We start from the raw sequence: 20593 nt of genomic DNA on the forward strand, positions 1-20593 counted from the left end.
GCAATCACACACTACGGACAATTTTCCAGAGATGCCAATCAACCTACAATGTATGTGTTTGGATCGGGGGAGGAAACCGGAGTACCCGGAGGAAACCCCCGAGGCACGGGGAGAACATGCAAACTCCACACACACTAGGCGGAAGCAGGAATCGAACCCCCACAGTTTAACACAGTGGTAGAAAAAACGGTGAGTCTGTATGAGGATGTCTGGAATCCAGCTATGGTGGTCAACTCACAATAAATAAACTTTGAACAAGTTATTGCACAGATAGTAAGTAGTGATTGTGCTGGAATGGAATCTTCTCCCTCGTTCACCCTTCCTCTTCCTCCCTTACTCTCTCCCTCCTTCCTCTACATGCTACTCCTGAGATACCATCGATCCTGACCTCTCCTGCTCTTCAGATCTGCCCTACTTCTGGTTGGAGTGTCATCATTATAAGCCACTCGCTGATACTGAGGATAGCTTCACGTAGCATGAAGATTGATTTGGACTGCAATTGCAACAATTAAGACAAAGCCTCCATCAGTGAAAAGTTAAATATACTTAATTTATATATATAATATATAATTACACTTTTTGTCCTAAAAGTACACAGTTACAGAAGAGAATTTATTTTTATAATCTGTTGTCACCAAAATGAGGAAAGTTCCCATTTAAGTCTGCTTCCTCTCAAGGCTTGTCTCAGGGTTTTTCCTTGCCACCATTACCATTTGGCTTGCTTATTACTGCTACATTTACAATGTACACTTTATATCCTGAATGAATATATTTCTGCAAATATATAAATGTAAATATTTCTACTTTGTGACAATATTTTTCTATTGAGGAAAAGTCTGTAGTATAGAAATAAAGGTATTTGTAAAGTTATTTAGTAGAAAATGTTAACAGTTAACCACATGAAAGGTAGTTTCACATAGATAAGAGCTTTGAAATATAATCCGAGTTAATCAGGGTTCACCAGCATTCTCAGAATCAGATATCCTGTGCAGGGTAGTCATTTGAGGGAATAATTAAACTTCCTTAAACACCATTATTACAGTATGTAGAAACCACATAGAGTCCTGAAACAACTCTTTCTTCCATGTGTATATATAAACTCACCGAGAGTCTCTGTGACAATGATCTTATCCTTGCACATGCGCTGGCAGGTGTGGTTGTCTGCAAATTTCCCTGTGTTGAAGAGGGTGCACTCGATACAGTCTCTGCAGAAAAAATGTAACTATTATCCATTATCAATATGAGGAATATGATTTTAAAACCAGTCAATAAAAAAACAGTCTAGGCCGTCTATCTATGCAGGCATTAGCAGATATTGAAGATAAGTTCAAAGGATCACAGAAGACCATAGAAGGTCCAGTGAAGGAAAAAGCACCAAGGAACAAAGGTCATCTAAGGAATGGTAACTGTGGACACATTGCTCTTGGCAAGATATGGTAATCAAGAGGAGATAAAGCACCATTCAGTTGGGTTTAAAAATCATTCTGAGCATAAAATAGTGGCGACTACTGAGTGGCTCCAGTAAAGGATATTAATGAATGGACATACATTTTCAGCTACACTTCAGAATTATTGGTACCTCTGAAAACACTGAGCAAAAAATACTGTATATAATAAAAAAATGACAAAACAAATAAAAAATGTTTTCATTTCCTCAACTTAAAAATATATAATATAGAAGTTTCTCTTAAAAACATCTTTGAAATAATGTTTGATGCCCCTTGAACACGTAAAATATACAGGTGTGAGGAAAAAGTTTGTGAACCCTTTTTAAGTTTTTACGATGGTTATTCATAAAAGTGATCTGATCTTCCTTTATGCCACAATTATAGACAAACACTTAGACAAAACTTTTAAAGGTTTTTATTGAGCAGATGAATCACTCAAGGCTGTAGGCTGGATAAAATAAGTGAATCCTTGATTTATCCTTGAAGATTCTCCTTGTGCAGCAAAATACTCCACCAAACATTTCCTGTAGCTGTTTATAAGTCTGACACAATGAAGAGGAGGAATTTTGGACCATTCCTCCCACCAAATATTTTTTGGGTTTGTCTTGACTGAACAGCTTGCTTCAGGTCAAGCATCTGAAATTGTTTAAAGGCATAATATGAATGTCCGTTTTTTTGGTTCTTTAGGTGACTTATTTGTGTGTTTTTGGTCATTTGTCTTGTAGTATCACTTTTTATACTGGAAGCATTGAAACACAGGACATGTTGCAATTTGTGTTATCTTTTGAGCAGCAGTGCTTTCCTGTTTTGTGTCCTTCCATTAACACTATTCTTGTTCTGTGCTTCTCTGATATGAACACATGGACAAAGACTCATACTTAGAGTAGAGTACTCAGGCACTGCAAGACTTCTGCTGTTGCTCTTTGATTATTTGATTATTACCTCTCTAAGGATTTTCCATTGTTTCCTTCGTGTGAACTCCACAGGACAAGGACCCAGGTCTTTAGAAATGTGTCAGTGGCTTTTTTTTGTATAACAAAAAAAAATCATCTCTATAACATGTCTTGTAAGGGCCGATGACAGTTGGAGGGATGATTTAGATTAATCAACTGTTCTCCAATTAGCTTTTGGTGAGGTTGATCGCACACGGGATCACATACTTTTTAACTCCTGTACTGTAAACTGTTATTCAAAATGCTTGATAAAGACCTGAAAATTACTACTGTATGTGACCTGAAAATTACTACTGTATGTGGGTTTTCAGGTTACTCAAATTGTGGTTGTTAATATTTCTGACACAGATGAAGATCAGACCGCCTTTTATAATAACCAATGCAAAACCCATGATCATTTCAAAGAGCTGGCAAACCTTTCCTTGCAAATGCACAAACATCCTTCAAAAATGCTGTACGAAAATTCTGTTCTTGCTGTAGACTATGAGGTAACACACATGTAATGGCCTGTAGTCATTTTAACACTAAACAGATGGTTGTTATACAGCACGAGTCAGGAAATGGAGATAAAATTCTGTTTAGTACAGAATCAGAATATACAATTCTAGAACAGGGAGAAATGCAGGGCTCGAGGAAACAAACACAGTGCAAATTCACAGTGAGTTTCATTTGAGGAAGGCATTGAAAAGAAATGTTATGCATGTTGGGATATCTAATATTATTCATTTGAACATCACCGGACAACAGCTCTATGGCGTACCTCTTTGCAGCACAGGCATCACCACAAGTGGGGCATTTCTCACACAAGTCCCCAAATGCCCCTGGCTCTGTGCACTGGCAGCGGCCACATACACAGCTGCCCCGTCCGCTACACATCCTGCCATCTTCTGACAAACATCCAGTTGTTTCTATTGAGCAGTTACAGTTGTCTCCAATGTAGCCAGCATGGCACTTACACTCCCCACAGTGACAATCACCATGACCTTGAAAGAGAGAGATAGAGAGAGAGATAGAGAGACAGAGAGAGAAGCACAAAGATAAGTATAGGGACACAAACAACTAGTGACGCCTTGTTAGATGAGTCAGATAGTAAAAAAAAAACACAAAACAACTTTCAAACATTAAACAATAGTGTTGGTATTCAGAGTTATAACTCTTTTTATATATATATTTTTTTTCATTTTATACTAGACATGAACCAAATCCACTTGAGCAACATTCATGCAAGTCAGAAATGTTTTGTGGAAGAGAAACCACTGCTACATTCCTGATCAGCACATAACAACTGGAGCAATTACACACAGTTCCTTTTACAGGAAAGCCTTGTGTGTCCACAACAAAAGCCTAAGTGTGCAGTCTGTAATGTGCATGCAGTAGAATTGAACAACATTTTGATGTGTGATTGTGAAAGACATTTGCAGTCTGCCTGACAAATCAGCAGAAATTAAAGTAAAGCACTGGACTTGGCATCACGTAACTGCCATTGCATTAAATAATGGGAAGTGGATGTATGTACGACAGCAGTACAAAAGGTTTTTGTAGGATGTAACATCATCTGTTGACCTCTGTGCACTCCGAATGGCAACTATAACATTACATAACACGTCAGCTCATCATGAATAGCAAGAGACGGGTTTGTAGTTTTTAGAAAGACATATGCTTTGGACAAAATGGATGTAAAGCACAAAAAAAAAGAACAACTCCCATGGCTCAGTTTCTTATGACATACATCATATGTTACAATGCTTAATGCATTTCCAATCCATCAAACAATTTAAAAAAAGGCAAGACAATTACTGACACACTTTGTTCTCATTAGATTTTCTTTAGTTTCTTTAAAAACAATACAACAAAAAAGCATCAGATAGTGAGCTGTTTCAGGCTGATTTGAGAACGTAAAGTTTCATAGTGAAGATGGAGTGCAAATTACAGAAGGTCTGCGTTTACAAGGGACGCACATGAAGACCTGTACCATCAATTACTAGGTGAAACATAACACAAACCAAATCATTTAATACCACAATAATGTTGGTCTAAACAGTCTAACTCAAAAGTAAAAACATATTTACTCTAAAACAAAGTTGTATAAAGTTAGAATGACTAAAACCCTTCATATTTCATACTGATTAGGAGAGTACTTAAATTTTGAAAAAGGTTTATACTTGAACCAAAGTCATCCTAAAAGCTGTAGAGTTGTTTATGGCAGAGTGTGCAGAGTAAAGGCAAAATGAGGCGTTATTTGAAACGAGTCAGTTGGTGAATGCTGTAAGTGTCAGAATATCTCACAGTGGAAAAATACACATTTTTTTCCCTTAGAATAAAGATTTTCCTTAAAACTTTCCCTGAAAGTTATTTTTGAAATCTGGAAGCCCCAGACTGTTTCCAGATATTTCCTGTATGCCAGTTGAGAAGGCACTTGTTCTATTTTCACATACATCTGCTTTCTGAAAGTGAGCTACTCTCACGGCTATTAAAAACCCTTTTTGAAATTTCTGGTACAACAAGCTTTATAATAGGCAGTAAAAAGATGAAGTAATTAGTTAACTAGTTAGTTCAACTAATTAGGGTTAATACAGAAGGTGTTAAAAAAAAGGTGTTGATGAATAAGCTCCACTTCTAGTGATTAACTGTCTGACCTTAACGCTGACCGCTTACATCCTTCCTGTTAAGAGTGACCTGCTGGCCTCTGACAGCGAGCAGATAAACTGCAGTCTGTGGATCTGACAGGAGGAGAGACCACAACATCCAGATAATCACAAAGACTTGCAGCGACTCTAAAAAGTCTGCTCTATATTTTGCTGTAACTCAAGCCTTTATGACATAACAATCTAAAGGCTACAGTTAGTGTGCAAGTAATAATGTTTATTTGATTCCTACCAAAATCTGGCACAATGTAGCAGTGGACTCGCTTGCCCTTTGCTTTTATAATAACATGGACAAAATGACATACTTCCAGGTTTGTGGTTAACATAAGGCAAAAACAACATGATTTCACTGAGTATTGACATCCTATTTGTGGGTGATTTCACCATGTACGTAAAATTGCTACTAAAAATAAGCAACAGTATTATTACACACAAATGAAATGTACTTAATGGTAGAGTGCTTATTTTTTATTTTAGCTACAAATGGAGAAGGAATTAGTTAGATTCAAGGGTGAAAATGTACTGTATAATATTTTTTGTTGTACGGGTGCTCTGACAGTATTCAAGAAATACAGGGGAAGCAGTGATAGGAGCACATCAGGTGATTATGAGGTTCTGATCCTTCAGGCTCATGTGTTAGGCCAAGTCATAGCTGTGCCATTATTTTTATTTTTTTACTTTTTTTTTCTTTTCTTAAATACAACAGTTCTATTTTAGAAAATATTGATGGCCAAATGTTCTGTTAATGTTTGTTCTTCTAGTAAAAATAGAACCTGAAAAAGCATTTGAGCTTATCAGAAACTGTTGATCTCTACTTTAATTCTACATTTTTCATAAATAGGTCCTGTTTTTAACCTACTAGGTTTACATGTGTAGCTTAATATTTTCTTGTGCCAGTTGTATACCATAATAAAAGTTTTTGTTGTGCTGTATGTTTTATTTCTATACCAGTGTTATTGTGTAGAGGTGTAAATTGTATGCACAGTAGGGGGCTCACACTCCTCCCATTTCTCACACTGAATTTTAGACAAATGGGGGCGCTAGTGAGCCACTTAAGAGACACACCTTTGTCTGACCTTTTTGTCCACACTTAACAGCCGACAGTGATGTATGTGTCAAATTTCAAGTTAATCTAAGCACGCCAAAAACCTTAAATATACCTGAAATAAAAGTAAAATTTGACACGATGCCATGGCAACATGTTTGAGATAACATCATGAAATATCCCTTCGCAATTTAGTAAGTGCAACGTCTCGGCATCATGTTGACCACTTTTGGTGTCAATCGCATGAATGTCCTAGGAGGAGTATTTAAAAGTTCACCACATGCAACTGTTGTGACCGACACACTTCCTGGCGCCTGTTGGTGGCGCTATGGCCGAGATTCACAATAAGCACATCGATGCGATCAGAATCTCTGTCCGAACATACACACTGCGTGTCATTCCAATAAGACGTTTTTTGCTTTAGATATTAGACACTTCCTGTTTCTCTGAATTCGCGATAACTTAGTTCGAGATATCAAAAATCCCTTCGAAATTTAGCAAGTGCAATGTCTCGCTATATGTCAATCGCATGAATTCCCTAGGAGGAGTATTGAAAAGTTCACTGCATGCACGCACTTATAAAACAATCCAAAATAGCTGACTTCCTTTTGGGCGGAGCTCATAGTTTAGAGCACGAAAGTTGTTCGGGTCGATGAGATCTATATGCGTACCAACTTTCGTACATGTGCATACATAATTGCCTGATTTGTGCACAAATGTTTGTTTTGCATTACAGGGGGCACTACAGAGCCCCCCTGCCAAGCCCGTATTCCAGCCTTTGCCCGAGCCTAGTGTCGCACAACTCTGACATGTGTGCCAAAGTTTTCGAGCATGTTAAGAGACCCCAATTGGCCAGTGTGTGCAAAAAAAAATAATAAAATAATAATATTAAACCCGAGCAAAAACAATAGGGCTTCGCACCATTCGGTGCTCGGGCCCTAATAACAGTAAAATAGTATCATGGAACATATAGCTCAGTGCTCAACCCCATTATATATGTCAGTATTAAATAAAAAAGCAGGACAAGTACAAATCATATTTATTGTATTATAAGACCCAACTGAGGAGATTTATATACAGTAAAGACAACTTAGACAATAGTGTAATAGGAGTGGGGTCATGTTTTTTCCACAGAATGCAGGCTGCCTATGCTGAGAAGGCACGTTTTGAGTATGCGGGTATGGGAACATGCTGGGTTTATTTTTCTATATTGCTCCTTGGGCAGACACATGGAAAAAGAAACCGTCATTAAATTTTGATTCTTGCCCTCAGCAATATTAAAAAGAGCAACCTTTAATTTAGTCTATATATAATAAAATAAAGTAATAAAACCCGGACATATTCACTATATCTTCTAAATGAAACCACAGAACAGTGTTCTAATTATCTAGTCCTGTTTGCAACAGCATCGACAATATAAAATAAAAAAACTCACGTTTATATGCTGAATGCATCGTCTCTTCACATCTGTTAGCCAGAGCAGCTCTGCTATCCTAGCAAAACTGAACTGCTGTTCATCCCAGGTGATTCATCCCCAGGTCATGATCTTGCTATATCCTTGCACAATGATCTGATCTCCCCTTCAGCCACAGCTCGCAGCCTTGGGGTAACCATGGACAATCAACTGTCCTTTTCCTCTCATGTTGCTAATGTGACTCGCTCATGTCGGTTTCTTCTCTACAACATCAGAAGGATTCGGCCATTTTTGTCCACACAGGCTGCTCAGGTACTTGTTCAGTCTCTTGTCATTTCTAGACTGGATTACTGCAACGCACTGCTGGCAGGTCTATCTATGAACACAATCCGTCCTCTGCAAATGATCCAAAATGCAGCTGCATGGCTTGTTTTCAACCCTCCAAAGTTACCATACCACCCCACTGCTGCGATCCCTCCACTGGCTTCCGCTAGCTGCACGCATCAGATTCAAAACACTGATGCTGGCCTACAAAGAAAAAAATGGACCAGCTCCCTCTTACCTCAAAGCCCTTCTTTCCTTATCTTTTGCATTTAAAAAACAAAAAACAAAAAACACAATCTTTGACACTTTTTCATTGTAACTTTCAACAAATGTTTTAAACTCATGGTATCTTAAGTATGTAACCTAGTGAACCAGCATTAATGTATTCAATGTTAGCGATTTAAGCACTTATGCTCTGGATAAGGGCATCTGCCAAATGCTGTAAATGTAAATGTAAATGTAATGCTAATTAATATGGCCTAAAAATAAGCCTGTAGCACGTGGAAAATTTGGGAAGAAAAAAGAAGGGAAACCAGGAGCAACAGTTAATCTTGGTTGAGAACTAAATGAACACGCTACAGCGCTGCTGAATTTTGATGTTTCCGTAGGTGTATTAATTTTATATCACAGAAGCACTGGATATAATGTAAATCAAAGTTTTATATGGATGCTCTTATCGGACATCATAATTTCTAAGACTGGGAGCTTGTACTGTAGATGCTCACTTAAAACCTTCTGATTTTTAATAAAGAAAAATGTGTAAACTAATGATGCAATATTTTATGTAACGTTTATGGAAGAAGTCTTGTGTGTCGATTTGTTAACCGTTCGCTAATTTTCTGCAAGAAAAGAAAGACTTTTTTTTATTTTATTTTTTTTTATGGAGACTCCATATGATTAAATGTAGCTATGAACATGCTGGTGTTAAAATAGTGATGCAAAAATCAGTATGAACAGCAAACAACAACAAATAAAAAACTAGCTGCCATTTAAACTTTTCCCAGTAGCAGGCTAATTCAGATGTTTGAAGTTCCCTAAAGGTCTCCATCTTGTGTTGTGTTTACACAGCTGGGCTAGAGTGCTGGAAGCTTTAAACACAAAATAAAAAGCTCTGAACCATTGTTTTAAATAATCTGTAAGAGAATCTGGAAAACTGCAGTATTTTTGCATCAACTTTTATCTTACTGTTTTATATTTAATAGATTAAATATTAAAAAGCATGTTTCTGAACTACAAGCAAGAATGCAAAAGACAAATACGATTAGTGGTTTCAAGCCAACTCCAGCATGCTTCCTTTGTGTAGACACAGAAGGAATCTTGTTTCAAGTACTAAAATAAACCAAACTTTAAAAACAAAACAGATGCAGAAAAAATCATCCTGGGTTAATAAAAGTAACAACATTTCAACCACTCATCCTAATCTTAACATGGAAACTCATGCTGGACATGTGGCAAACGTGTGCAAACATGTATTCAGAAATTCATACACCCAGACAGACAGACAGACAGACAGACAGACAGACAGACAGACATACAGCCAGACATATGCCCTCTTCAATTCTACCAATTAATAGGAAAAGTTGAAAGCAAAGGCATACTATTTCTGTCGTTAGAAAATACAGAATGCTTGTGGCATTACACTGTAAATCAGCAACAGATGTCTGACGATGTATTACAAGTTCCAAAAGGCACATGGAAATTTAGTTTTTGCAGAATTACTACAAAGAGACATGCCAACACATGCATGCACGCCCAAGTGTACAATTTAAACCTTCTAATTACAGGAGACAGAGACACAGCTGGAATAAAAACCTGACACTGTCATGAACAGTGAACAACTGACATACACAGTTCTAGCTTCAGTTAAGTTCAACACTTATATATACACTTAGAACAGATATTTGGATTTTAATCATGTCAAAACTGATTAAAAATGTCTTAAATATATATTGAAAATATCTAAACTCCTTGCTTCAATTCCCCAAAACCTCGAAGTAGTGGTGAAATACGATACATGCATCCATATTTGCAGTGTTGTAATGTAACGGAGTACAAATACTTCGTTGCTGTACTTAAGTAGAAATTTCATGTATCTTTACTTTACTTCGTTATTTAAATTTATGTCAACTTTCACTTTTACTCCACTACATTTTCTGGATAAAATGTATACTTTTACTCCGTTATATTTCCACTAAGCATCTTCGTTACTCGTTACTACAAAATAAAAGCATAAGAAATGTGTGTGACTGCAATAAGGGAGGTTTGGCGAATCACTGCTCCTAGATTGCATTACACACATCCGCACGCTCTATTTCAGCGTAATGTTGCCAAAGGACTCCTTTGAAAGGAGGAGGAAGCACAAATGAAACTGCCATGGAATCACCTACTGGAGGACCTCCCATTATCGTAGACCAGGGATGGCCAACCAGTCAGAGACCAAGAGCCACATTTTTTACCGTGTTACCGCAAAGAACCACGTCATACACATGGGCACACTTGAACATCACCTTTTTTCCCCCTGCCATTTTGAGAGCGAACTTGACACAAATTGTTTACTCAAATGATCTTGCTCCTACTGGGAAACTTTGAGGTATTTTCATCCCACTAGCATGTGCGTTTGACGAAAATACCGTATTGAACTCAAGCGAAGCGAACACGCATATTAAAAAGACACAAATACAAACTTCGATATGAACGTAAGGGCCGCATGAAACCAGGCAGGGAGCCGCGGGTTGGCCGCCCTGGTGTAGATGACCACCCCAACGATAGTGGTGAACTCAGTGAAAAGAGTGAAAAAAATATGGTTATACACCCATGGCCGTATTTGCAAGAATTGTTTCTCTACATTGTAATGAAAGATTCTTCCTACGGGATGAAGTGCCTCTTATGCCTACCAAAAATCACTAAATTTTACTTTTTACTTCAAATACTTAAGTACATTAAATATCAGAAAATTACTTTAAATACCTAAGTACAGTATATATCAGATACTTTATGACTTTTACTTGAGTAATATTCTAAAAGGTAAATTTCACTTCTACCAAAGTCTTTTTCTAGTACGATACTTGTACTTTTACTCAATTATTGCTTTCTAGTACTTTATACAACACTGCATATTTGCATAGTGCTTCAAATATTCTGCTAAATATCAGCAAATTCTAGAAGCAAATTTGACACAAAAACTGAAACTGCAAGAGTTCTGGCTCTATAACAGGACACTGATCCAATATACACCATCAGATACTTCATGAAATGCAATCTGAGGCTTTTGGAAGAACCTTCACAGTTTCCTGACTTTCATTGAATGTCATTGAAAATATGGAGGCAGATCTTAAACATGATGAACATTCAAAAATCTTTCAAAACTAGTTGCGTTCAATCGGAGTAATATATTTGGTTACATCTCTACCTCTGAGCACATGCCTCATTCCTGCAACAGTTAATGCCTTTGGTTCTCTTTTCCTCCAAAATGATTCATACTCTGGGTCCAGAGTCGGTTCACAGCCAGTGCTGGTTTGGCTGAAATGTAGACTATTGTGAGTTTCTACAGACCTGAGAAGCAAATGGTGGCATGATAGAGGTCATGGATTTCATTGCTACGTGTTTTTTTTTTTTTATTTTACCAGTCTGAAAGCATGCTGATTCAAGGAAAATTACTCTTCTCTAAAACCAGAGAATATTGGCCAAAGAATATTGGCAATCCACCGACCAGCCAGAAACACCACAACCAATGCATTAAAGTAAAATGGAAGTTGTGGTGAGGACACGGTCATGTCTTACTAAAAAAAACAAGACAGAACCAATATGCAATACTCATCATAGGCTGACTAAATCTTATAAGTCTATATTTATTTAAACAAAGAAGAACAGGAATACCCCAATGGTGTACACAAAGTACACAGTGTTGCCTTTGTTTGTGATCAAAATGCAGCTCTGACAGGAGCAATGGCAGGGTGTGGAGTGCAGTGTGTCCTTTGTGTAAAACTAAACCAAGCAAACACATTTAAAATGCTCAAACTGCATGAGCACATTCTAAACACTGCTACAACAGACTGCAGACAAATATGAGCAGGCTACAGAAAGTGGGTGAAACAGTCCAAGATTTAAACAATATAATTCCTGCGTATGCACTATTATGGAAAAATATTGTCTCCTTCATAGAGAGGCTATGCAGAGGTTAAGAATCAATAATAACTACAGAACTCACTTGCTGTGAGAAAGAACACATTTATGCTTGAAATTTAAGCTTACAGATTAATGCCAATTATTAAATATAGATTTAATGTATGAAATGTAAGAATTACTGCACTGTCTTACGCAAAACTAGCCATGGACATATTACACATAGTACATAAAGCTGATATTTGTCAGCTACATGTGGCTTGTAAGATAATATTTGTAAGAAAAATAATATGTTCAATGATGAACTTTAATCATATTCGTTTGGAAATGTATCTACCACAGAGTAATGTAAGTGAGAAATCTCAATTCTTCAAACTCAGTTTTATCAAGGTTCTCTAAATCTAATGAATAATAATAATAATAATAATAATAATAATAGTAATAATCAAAAAATCTGTATTTTCATTTCAGTTTAAGTTATCAGATTCAGTCCAGAGTCCTGAAGAATGTTTATTCCAGTTCACTATCACTGTTTAGTGCTAACATTGTACAGTCAACAATTAACCTTTGTTTATATCTCACCATAACCACACTGTAAATACCATGTGAGTCTGAGTTTTTACGGTTGTAAAAGCCCACACTTATACAGAGTTGAGAAGTCACTAAAAATGGCAGTAAAATGACATTCTATTGAACAACCTGACATATGCCAAAAGTTAGATTACTTCATGAGTGTTCTAAAGGATGGGATTTTCTCTCAAATCTGTTTCTCACTTATACCCCATTAAGCCAGTCTCATCTGTACAAAGCCAAACCAAAAAGCCACAAAGTACACTTACAAGGCATTTAACGAGGCTGCATGGAGAACTTTCCCATCAACACTAACTTTCTCAAAATTATTATCAAGGAGTTTATAGAATTCCTGACAATTAGTGCCCCATTGCATAAAGGTGGGAAAGAGTGATTTAGTCTTAACAGTGGGAGAAGGGTTTTGCCATGGGTGAGGCAGCAGGAGAGGACTTGCTGAACCGCTACCGTTTAATTAATGCTCCTCAACTCCTCAGAACTTGTACAGGCCTGCAAGCTGGCAGTTTTTGGCTAAAGAAAAACACATAGCTTTATAGGTTAAAGACCAGCAATTGTTCACACAGATAAACAGAATTCAGCTTGTTACAAAGCGCCCACTGTGGCATAATGGCTATTCTGTCGAGTGGGAGGCCACAAAGGGCTTGAGTTTGGCAAGTTAGGACGCTAACAGGCAGCCTGCCGCATCTACAATATTTACTAGGCTTCAGATGAACCATTTTGCATGCTCTCAGCAGTAGCTTGGGCATCCAGCTTTACTTCACGCTGCAATTCAGGGAATGGAGAAGTGGACAGTTGACATGCAGAGAAACTTTTGCTTAAAAATAAATTAAAAAAAACAAAAAACAAAAAAAAAAACCACTCGGTCTCATTAATCTGCTCTGACTCGTTTACAGTGGCAGCATAATACCATAAACATTCTCCATCATTCCTAAACATTACACTTGAAGCAAAACAGGCAAAATATAGAACAAATCCACATTTGTCCAAGTATAATGCATCCATGTGTAACATTTTGAAATGTGAGTTTTGACATTTAGTCTGTTTTTTTTTTTTTTTTTTAATGAATTTTCATGTTGGTACACATAGGCCAGCATGCAAATAATATATGAAGCTAAAGCTCATTTAGAAAGAGTTACATAAAGGGGACACAATCCTTTTGTCTAAGAAACAACTTGATTGTTCAAACTATTGGAAAAATATCGATACGAACAGACATATGCCTTAAGTGCAGAGTTTATGCATCTGTTTTCATGTACGAGGTACAATTAAAATAAAATGATGATGAAAGAGGAAATCCAAGATCCTGGGTATTCTTACTATGTTCATTTTACACTTCATATTATTTAAAGCACTGAAAACTATTCCAGCAAAAAACAACCAACCAAACAAAAAACATTACACCCTGAATAGCACTGTTGTTGCATGAAATATGTTTTCCTAAATTGGCTTTAGGTTAAATATTTTGTGATTTAAATAGTTTCAGACACCGGAAGTATTACTTAAAAAAATTTTTTGCTATGTACTTTGGCCACAAGCCAATACACACAATGGGAGAGTTCAGGAGAGGTTCAGACACACCTGCATATCACAGGCTCTATGTTATTTCCAGTTAGCCTTTGTGTATATTCAAAACATCGCTGAGAGGCAGTTTATACACATTGCTATTACAATTGTTCATTTAATTGTGTGATTAAAAATGTCAACATTCAAATTAGGACCGTGTTTTTCAGTGGTCGAATGCTGTCTAAGACCCAGAAGCAACTCACTGTAACACACACTGTTTTTGCACTTTGCACATGCTGTCCTGCACATTTAAGTCAATTTCTGCTTTGCACAATACATTACAATACCTCATATAACTGCTGCTACTATATTAATGTGTTCATTCCATTAATTTCTGCACATGCACTGTAGATCATACAGTATGTACACTAGTTGGAGCTGCTTTTGTGTTTACCTTTTGTGTAATCTCTTGTATTGTTTGGTTGCCCTGTCTTTTGTCCTGCACTGTCCTTTTTTTCTTTTGTCCTGCACTGTTTGCACCAGGTTGCACAGATACGCTTTATGTGGCTAGGACTACTTACTTAAGTCCTAATCTCTGTCTTTGTTTTATGTAGCACCATGGTCCTGTAGAAACATTGTCTCATTTCACTGTATACTGCATCAGCATGCATAAATGCTTTTTACAATGGAAAACTGCAATTATGAAATTTTGGGGAAAAATTGCAACAATGCTTTTATTGCAATCTTTTTTAACCCAGACGAGCGTTAATGTCGAGCCCTGATACTGTATATACACGCGTGTGTGGCTAGATCTATGACTATCCATAAAACCCTACAACATGTGTTTTGCAGTGTCATTCATCAGTAGATATTTTCTTTCAAGGAAACTAGAATTTTAAAAATAAAAAACACTGAAGCAAGTTAAAGAAGTTAAACCCTCCCTCACACACTGTTCCACAGCAACAAACTACATCTAACCTTTAGAGACATTCTGAAATGCATATATTAATTACGTTTGCAATAATTAATAATGGCACGTGATTTTTTTTTTTACTAGCAGTTAGGAATGTAATTTATTATTTGCACAGATATACAGACTGACCCAGCAGGCAAGTGCAATGTCCACTAAGAACCTCCTCAATTTTTTTATACTGTATGACTTCACCACAGAAAAGATATGTACGTCATACTGTATGAACAGATGTTCCCCACTTTTCCGGATCGAAAGTAATTAAGCTTCCAGCTTTACAGCTTCTTTCATATAGCTGTGCTCAGTTTCAACCATCAAAGTTCAAAGACCAAACAACATTTTGCACCTTTGACAGAAGAGAGATTCTTACATGCTGAGAGCAGATATACTGAATATATTCCACAGCACTCACCTGAACACAGGATGCCCTTGTGGCGAGCGCAGGAAAAGTCATCACACTCGCAGAACATGCCGTAGATTTTGCCAAACTCGGACTCATAGCACCGGCAGTAGTTACAGCTGCATTCCCCACGCCCACTGCACACCTGTTTGCCTTTAGCTTCACGACAGGCAGCCAGGTTCAGGCTGCCTACTTCATCTTCCGAGCACTCACAGTTGGTGCCATGATAACCTGGGTCACAGTGGCATGTACCGCACGTGTAGATACCTGCATTACTGCAGTGGTTGCTGTTGGTCTGAGAGAAGCGTGTGCAGGAGCAATCACACTGATAATCCACAGAGACTTCCAGGCTATCTTTAAATCCCACTGGTTTAATGGTGAAACTTTTGGTGGTGCCTGGAGGAGGACAGCTATGAGCAGCCACGCTTATGTTAAAGGAAACCTGAAAAGAGAGAGGAGTTCACTTTTAATTTTAAGTTGATGTATTAACAAATATTTTAGGTTAAACTAAAGAAAGCAAATAAATAAATAAATAAATAAATAAATCAAACAAACAAACACAATTAAAACACAACTAATGGCTTCTGGTTAAGCATGAGTATAAAAGATTTATGTTAATTGACATCAGAAGGAAGCAATACATTTTTGACAGTTGTAAAATACACTGACTTGTGTTGTTTTATGTGTTATTTGAAGGTGAAGACAAGCTTTGTCTGTCTCGGATTCTTATGTGTGGTCTTAATCTTTCCTTACTGTGAGGCATTAGGACCAGCTCTCTGATGGGTTCAACATAAATAATACATAATTACTGCAGACGGCAGGAACCCCACCCTTTTGATTGGTCTGAGTAAGGAAGGAAGTACTGACATGAGAAACAGCTGACACTAGCTGTGCCTGTTCAGACATGATTTGCATAGAGGCATTTTGTCAAGTCTTTATACTACAGGAATTGTGATAGCTTTACTCTGTCATAACTATGAACATCTGTAACAAATGACATAAATAGTGGTCTACACCAGAAGCATTGCTGAAATGTGGCTGTATGCACAACACTTACACAACTGTTAAAGAATCACATGTATATGACTGAGTCATTAAGATGGTTTTAAAGTCCCACTGTGACAGTTAGAGAATAAAAACACCTTCAAAACCACAAAGCTTTCCTGCTCTTTGAGCTGAGATTTTGGTTCACTAATGAGTGATGTATCTTTAGGCATGGGCATGGTGATACTTGCCAGTAATACCAAGCCGACCGAAGATTCAGTTTAAGATGACATATGAAACATTCAATCTCTCTCTGTACAGGGAAAAAATAAATGTTTCCAATAGAACTAATCTATGAGTATTGGCCTATGTAATTTGTTTAGAAATACTGAATCAAATCTGGCAACCCTGATTTCTATGTATCCTTAATAAGGCAAACATTCTATTAGAAAACATTTCAATACAATTTCACATTCCATGACATACACATCATGACATTTAGGACTGTCAATAATTATACCAGTAAAACTAACTTGATAGAAGAATAGAGACTGCACACTTTACTGCCCAATCAAATACTTTTTACTATAGGAACCAAAGAAGAACACAAAGATACCAAGCCTATGCTTTGAATCCAGAAGAAGTAGCTATGTGTGCTTAGATAACAAAGATAAATGAATGGCTGGAAATAATGTCTAAAGAAGCAAGCGATGGTTAGTCACAAGCATACATGATTCAAATCAGAGCGGACGGAAGTCAACAAAACCAGTGATTTGTTAACAATGTAATGAAATGCAGAATTGGATTAGCAGGGTATTTGAATCACGAGGGTCCAGCGTGGATAAAATGGTAGCATCTAAGAGGCAAAAAAGGCCACAAAGGAGGGGGGGATAGGGGCAGAGGACAAAGGCGGTGGACTGTGTAGGTCCACATGGTAAAGAGGGGACAGAATTTGTCACTTCCATTTATTTTTTTACCATTTCTCTGGAGTATGCATGTTTTAATTGGGTTATGTCCTTGCATACAATTCAATTTTAGGGGCACTGTCTGAACTCCTGTCTGAACATGTACAAAGAGGTTAGATAAAAACAATGGTTTGCCATTAGTCAGTAACAGCTTTTGCTAAAGGTTTGTATGTCTCTGAAACAGGGGTCTCAAACTTTATATAGCCATGAAGTTCAATAACAGACAAGATTTGATTTTATGAACAATAATTCTATTATGTACAATAATTTTTTTTCTTGCTGAAAATTTCTACTCACTAAGATACACTATATCATACCCATATGTGCTTTCTGAATATCCCATTCCAGATTTTTTTCCCCCCGGCCTGGCTGTTATAACCTCAACTCGAAAACCTTGACTCGTCATGCTGTTTAATGTGGTCTAACCTTCAATTACATGTCCCAGTGTGATAAAACCTTTATAGATATAAAAAACATTAAAGATGTTATATATATATATATATATATATATATATATATATATATATATATATCTATATATATATATATATATATATAAAACATTACAGGAAAAATTAGTGAGAAAGATAAAAATGCAGAAGCAAAATACATCAACCAATAAGTGAATGCATCGTATTACCAAACCTTTAAAGGATATAGGGGCTCTTTTAGTAGACTCACAGACTTGAATCCTACTGTGGTGAAAAGGATCCAAGCTTAGCTTTAGAATCCGTGCAAAAGCTTGTTACTAAGGCTCTTCTCTGCTCAGAAAGGACTCTCCACTATTGTGCGAGTCCATTGAGATGCAGCGTCAGGCTCCTCAGAGAGCCTGCTGTAGAGCTGCAAATGACACATGGGCTCCTGCCTATGCTGTGCCCTGCTTTAGAGGACAAACTGGCATGTTTTTCCCATGGTTCCCCCATGAAAACAAAAACAGACAGAGCCAAGCTTATTCCACTGGCTAGGAATTGTTGAGATTTACCATTCACTCAGGCTATTCAGTCTTTTTTTTTGTCTGAGCCTACATTCAATTACGTTAAAGAAGATAAAGTAGAGCTTGAGGGATGAATCCTTGGAGGTCAACTCACTGCGTGGTGGCATGTACCAAGTAGTGCTATAACAATAGGTAGTATAAAGTTTTTAATGTCTTTAAAGTCGTCATTCCAATCTCCAAAGCGATTTTTTTAAGCCAGTTCAAGTAAATTTATTGCCATTTTTATTGCCAACTCTCCATTTTATAAGCTTGTACTATCTGATATTTAGAATAGTTTCTCAGATATTTTAACATTGTTCTCATTCCAATTTTATTCAATTCCAAGACTGAAAAAGAAATGCTGGCTGAGACAGTTGCAAACCCAAGCAGACTGATCAGGGTCATTCCCATTATCAGCGTGAAGGCACAGAACAGCTAGTACTTGCCAAAATGACAAAAATTTACTTGGATCTAGATTTGCAGAAAACCACAACAACATTGGTGTCTGCAATGTTTGGCTCATGCTCTGAGCTTATGGTAAGTATAAAGCTTTGGCCACTGGATATGTTCCATAAATATTCAGAATACAAACCAACAAATATCAAACAACTGTTAAATCCTCTCAATCACTTCTTTCAAATCTCTAGGTACACTGCACATGTCTGACCTTCTCATCTTTAATTTAATGGTATTGCTAGAAAATGGTGTCCATTAACCTCCCTCCCTTTCCTCTTTTAACTGAAGTTTGAAAATAGAGTTCTCGGAAAGTTAATCTTGCCAGAGTCTAAATTGAGGTCATGAGATGATGTTAAAATTAAAGACAGAGCACTCATCGGACACTTAATCTTCCTCCAAGCAAACTATAGGGAAAGATTAAAACATGTAACAGCAAAAGTTAATGAGTAACATCAATCTCACCGTGTCACCAATTTTTAAGTCAGCACATTTGCTCAGGCCTGAAAGAGGCTTCCCATCTTGGCATGTGGCAGTGAAGGCCAGGCTGAGGTCCTCAGGATGATCCCATACACTCAGCTCCACCTTAGAGCGGATGTTCTACATGTAGACAGGAGGGGGAAAATAACTATAAGTTTGTTAAAAGGCAGCTATACGTTATGTGACTTAATTCTCAAATATTGCTACAAAAACCAATGATGAAGCTCAATTTGTTTCCATGAAGAAAAGTGATTGAAAGTGGCCAGATAAAATAGTTCAGAGCTTACTGTAATAGCGTGGACACACAAATTATACTACTCATGTTCTAACACTTCTATCTAAATTGTTCTATCATGTTCAATTCATTTAAATCAGCTTTAAGATCCTTCTCTCTGGTGCTTCAAAGATTTCCCCATATTTCTAAACATTCCCTTGAAGCCTTTTGCTTAATAAACAGTGGCTCTAATACTGGTCATAACAGTACTGACTGATCTAATAACAAATGCAAACAGTCCTGTACATAATCATAAACCATTTTACAGTTCCCTTCTTTAAGGCCATTAACTCATGACATCGCAATGTATGATGTTAAGTGAAAAGTTCAGTAAACTGGGGGTCAAATTGTGAAAAATGTATTTAAAAACCCAGTCTGCTTCAAGTCATCTTTTCTCTCCTTTGTTTGTAAACATCAGAGTTCGCTTGTCCAAAACAATCCATCAAATACTGTACATTCCATAATATGCATAAAATTAGGATCTTGTACTCATTCAAATAACACTGACTGCAAATTTACAAACTGATCTAAAAGTGTAGCGCAGACATCTGGTGTGTTTAAAAGCAAACTAACACACTGTATTTTACCCTCTACTATTCTCACTGGGGTGTTTCAAAGTAGCAGTTTAACGTGATAATTGTTAGAAAAGCGCAAACTATCCATGAAGTACTGATTTTTTCTTCTGTTAACAAAACCTTCCTGTTAAAATGTTTAAAGTTTAAATTGGAGGGATTTTTGAGTAAATTGGAGTAGCATTTCCTACGACACATCAGCGTTGACTGCTTGTAGTCTTTGGTATATCTGTGGTCTCAGATTTTTTTATGAAGCTGAAACAGGCTTTATAAAGGTTTCCACTAAAAGCACTATACAAATAAAACAAAACTAATTGTCCCAACTTGAAGTTAAAATATTCACTTTATCGTTTTATATTATGGTATTTAACCAATATTTTTACTAGTTAGTTACTTTGGCCCAGCTTACTCTGTTTAGTTAACATTCACTTTGTTAGCTACGTTACCTAGATTGATCGCGTTTATATATGTTTGCTACAA

The 20593-nt window shown here is 36.9% G+C and overlaps 1 protein-coding gene across 2 annotated transcripts in view; it reads right to left on the reverse strand.

Annotated features, from left to right (window-relative positions):
• Nucleotides 1–20593, reverse strand: part of itgb5 (integrin, beta 5) — a 31841-nt gene that overhangs the window by 4315 nt on the left and 6933 nt on the right. For both annotated transcript variants that reach the window (XM_027164556.2, XM_027164557.2), the window contains 4 exons: nucleotides 19253–19387; nucleotides 15425–15854; nucleotides 3162–3384; nucleotides 1105–1205 (listed from right to left, as the gene is read on the reverse strand). In XM_027164556.2, coding sequence (XP_027020357.2) covers nucleotides 1105–1205; nucleotides 3162–3384; nucleotides 15425–15854; nucleotides 19253–19387 — 889 coding nt within the window. The remainder of the gene's footprint in view (nucleotides 1–1104; nucleotides 1206–3161; nucleotides 3385–15424; nucleotides 15855–19252; nucleotides 19388–20593) is intronic.

This window comes from Tachysurus fulvidraco, chromosome 6, assembly GCF_022655615.1.
Source record: "Tachysurus fulvidraco isolate hzauxx_2018 chromosome 6, HZAU_PFXX_2.0, whole genome shotgun sequence".
NCBI classification, from domain to species: domain Eukaryota; kingdom Metazoa; phylum Chordata; class Actinopteri; order Siluriformes; family Bagridae; genus Tachysurus; species Tachysurus fulvidraco.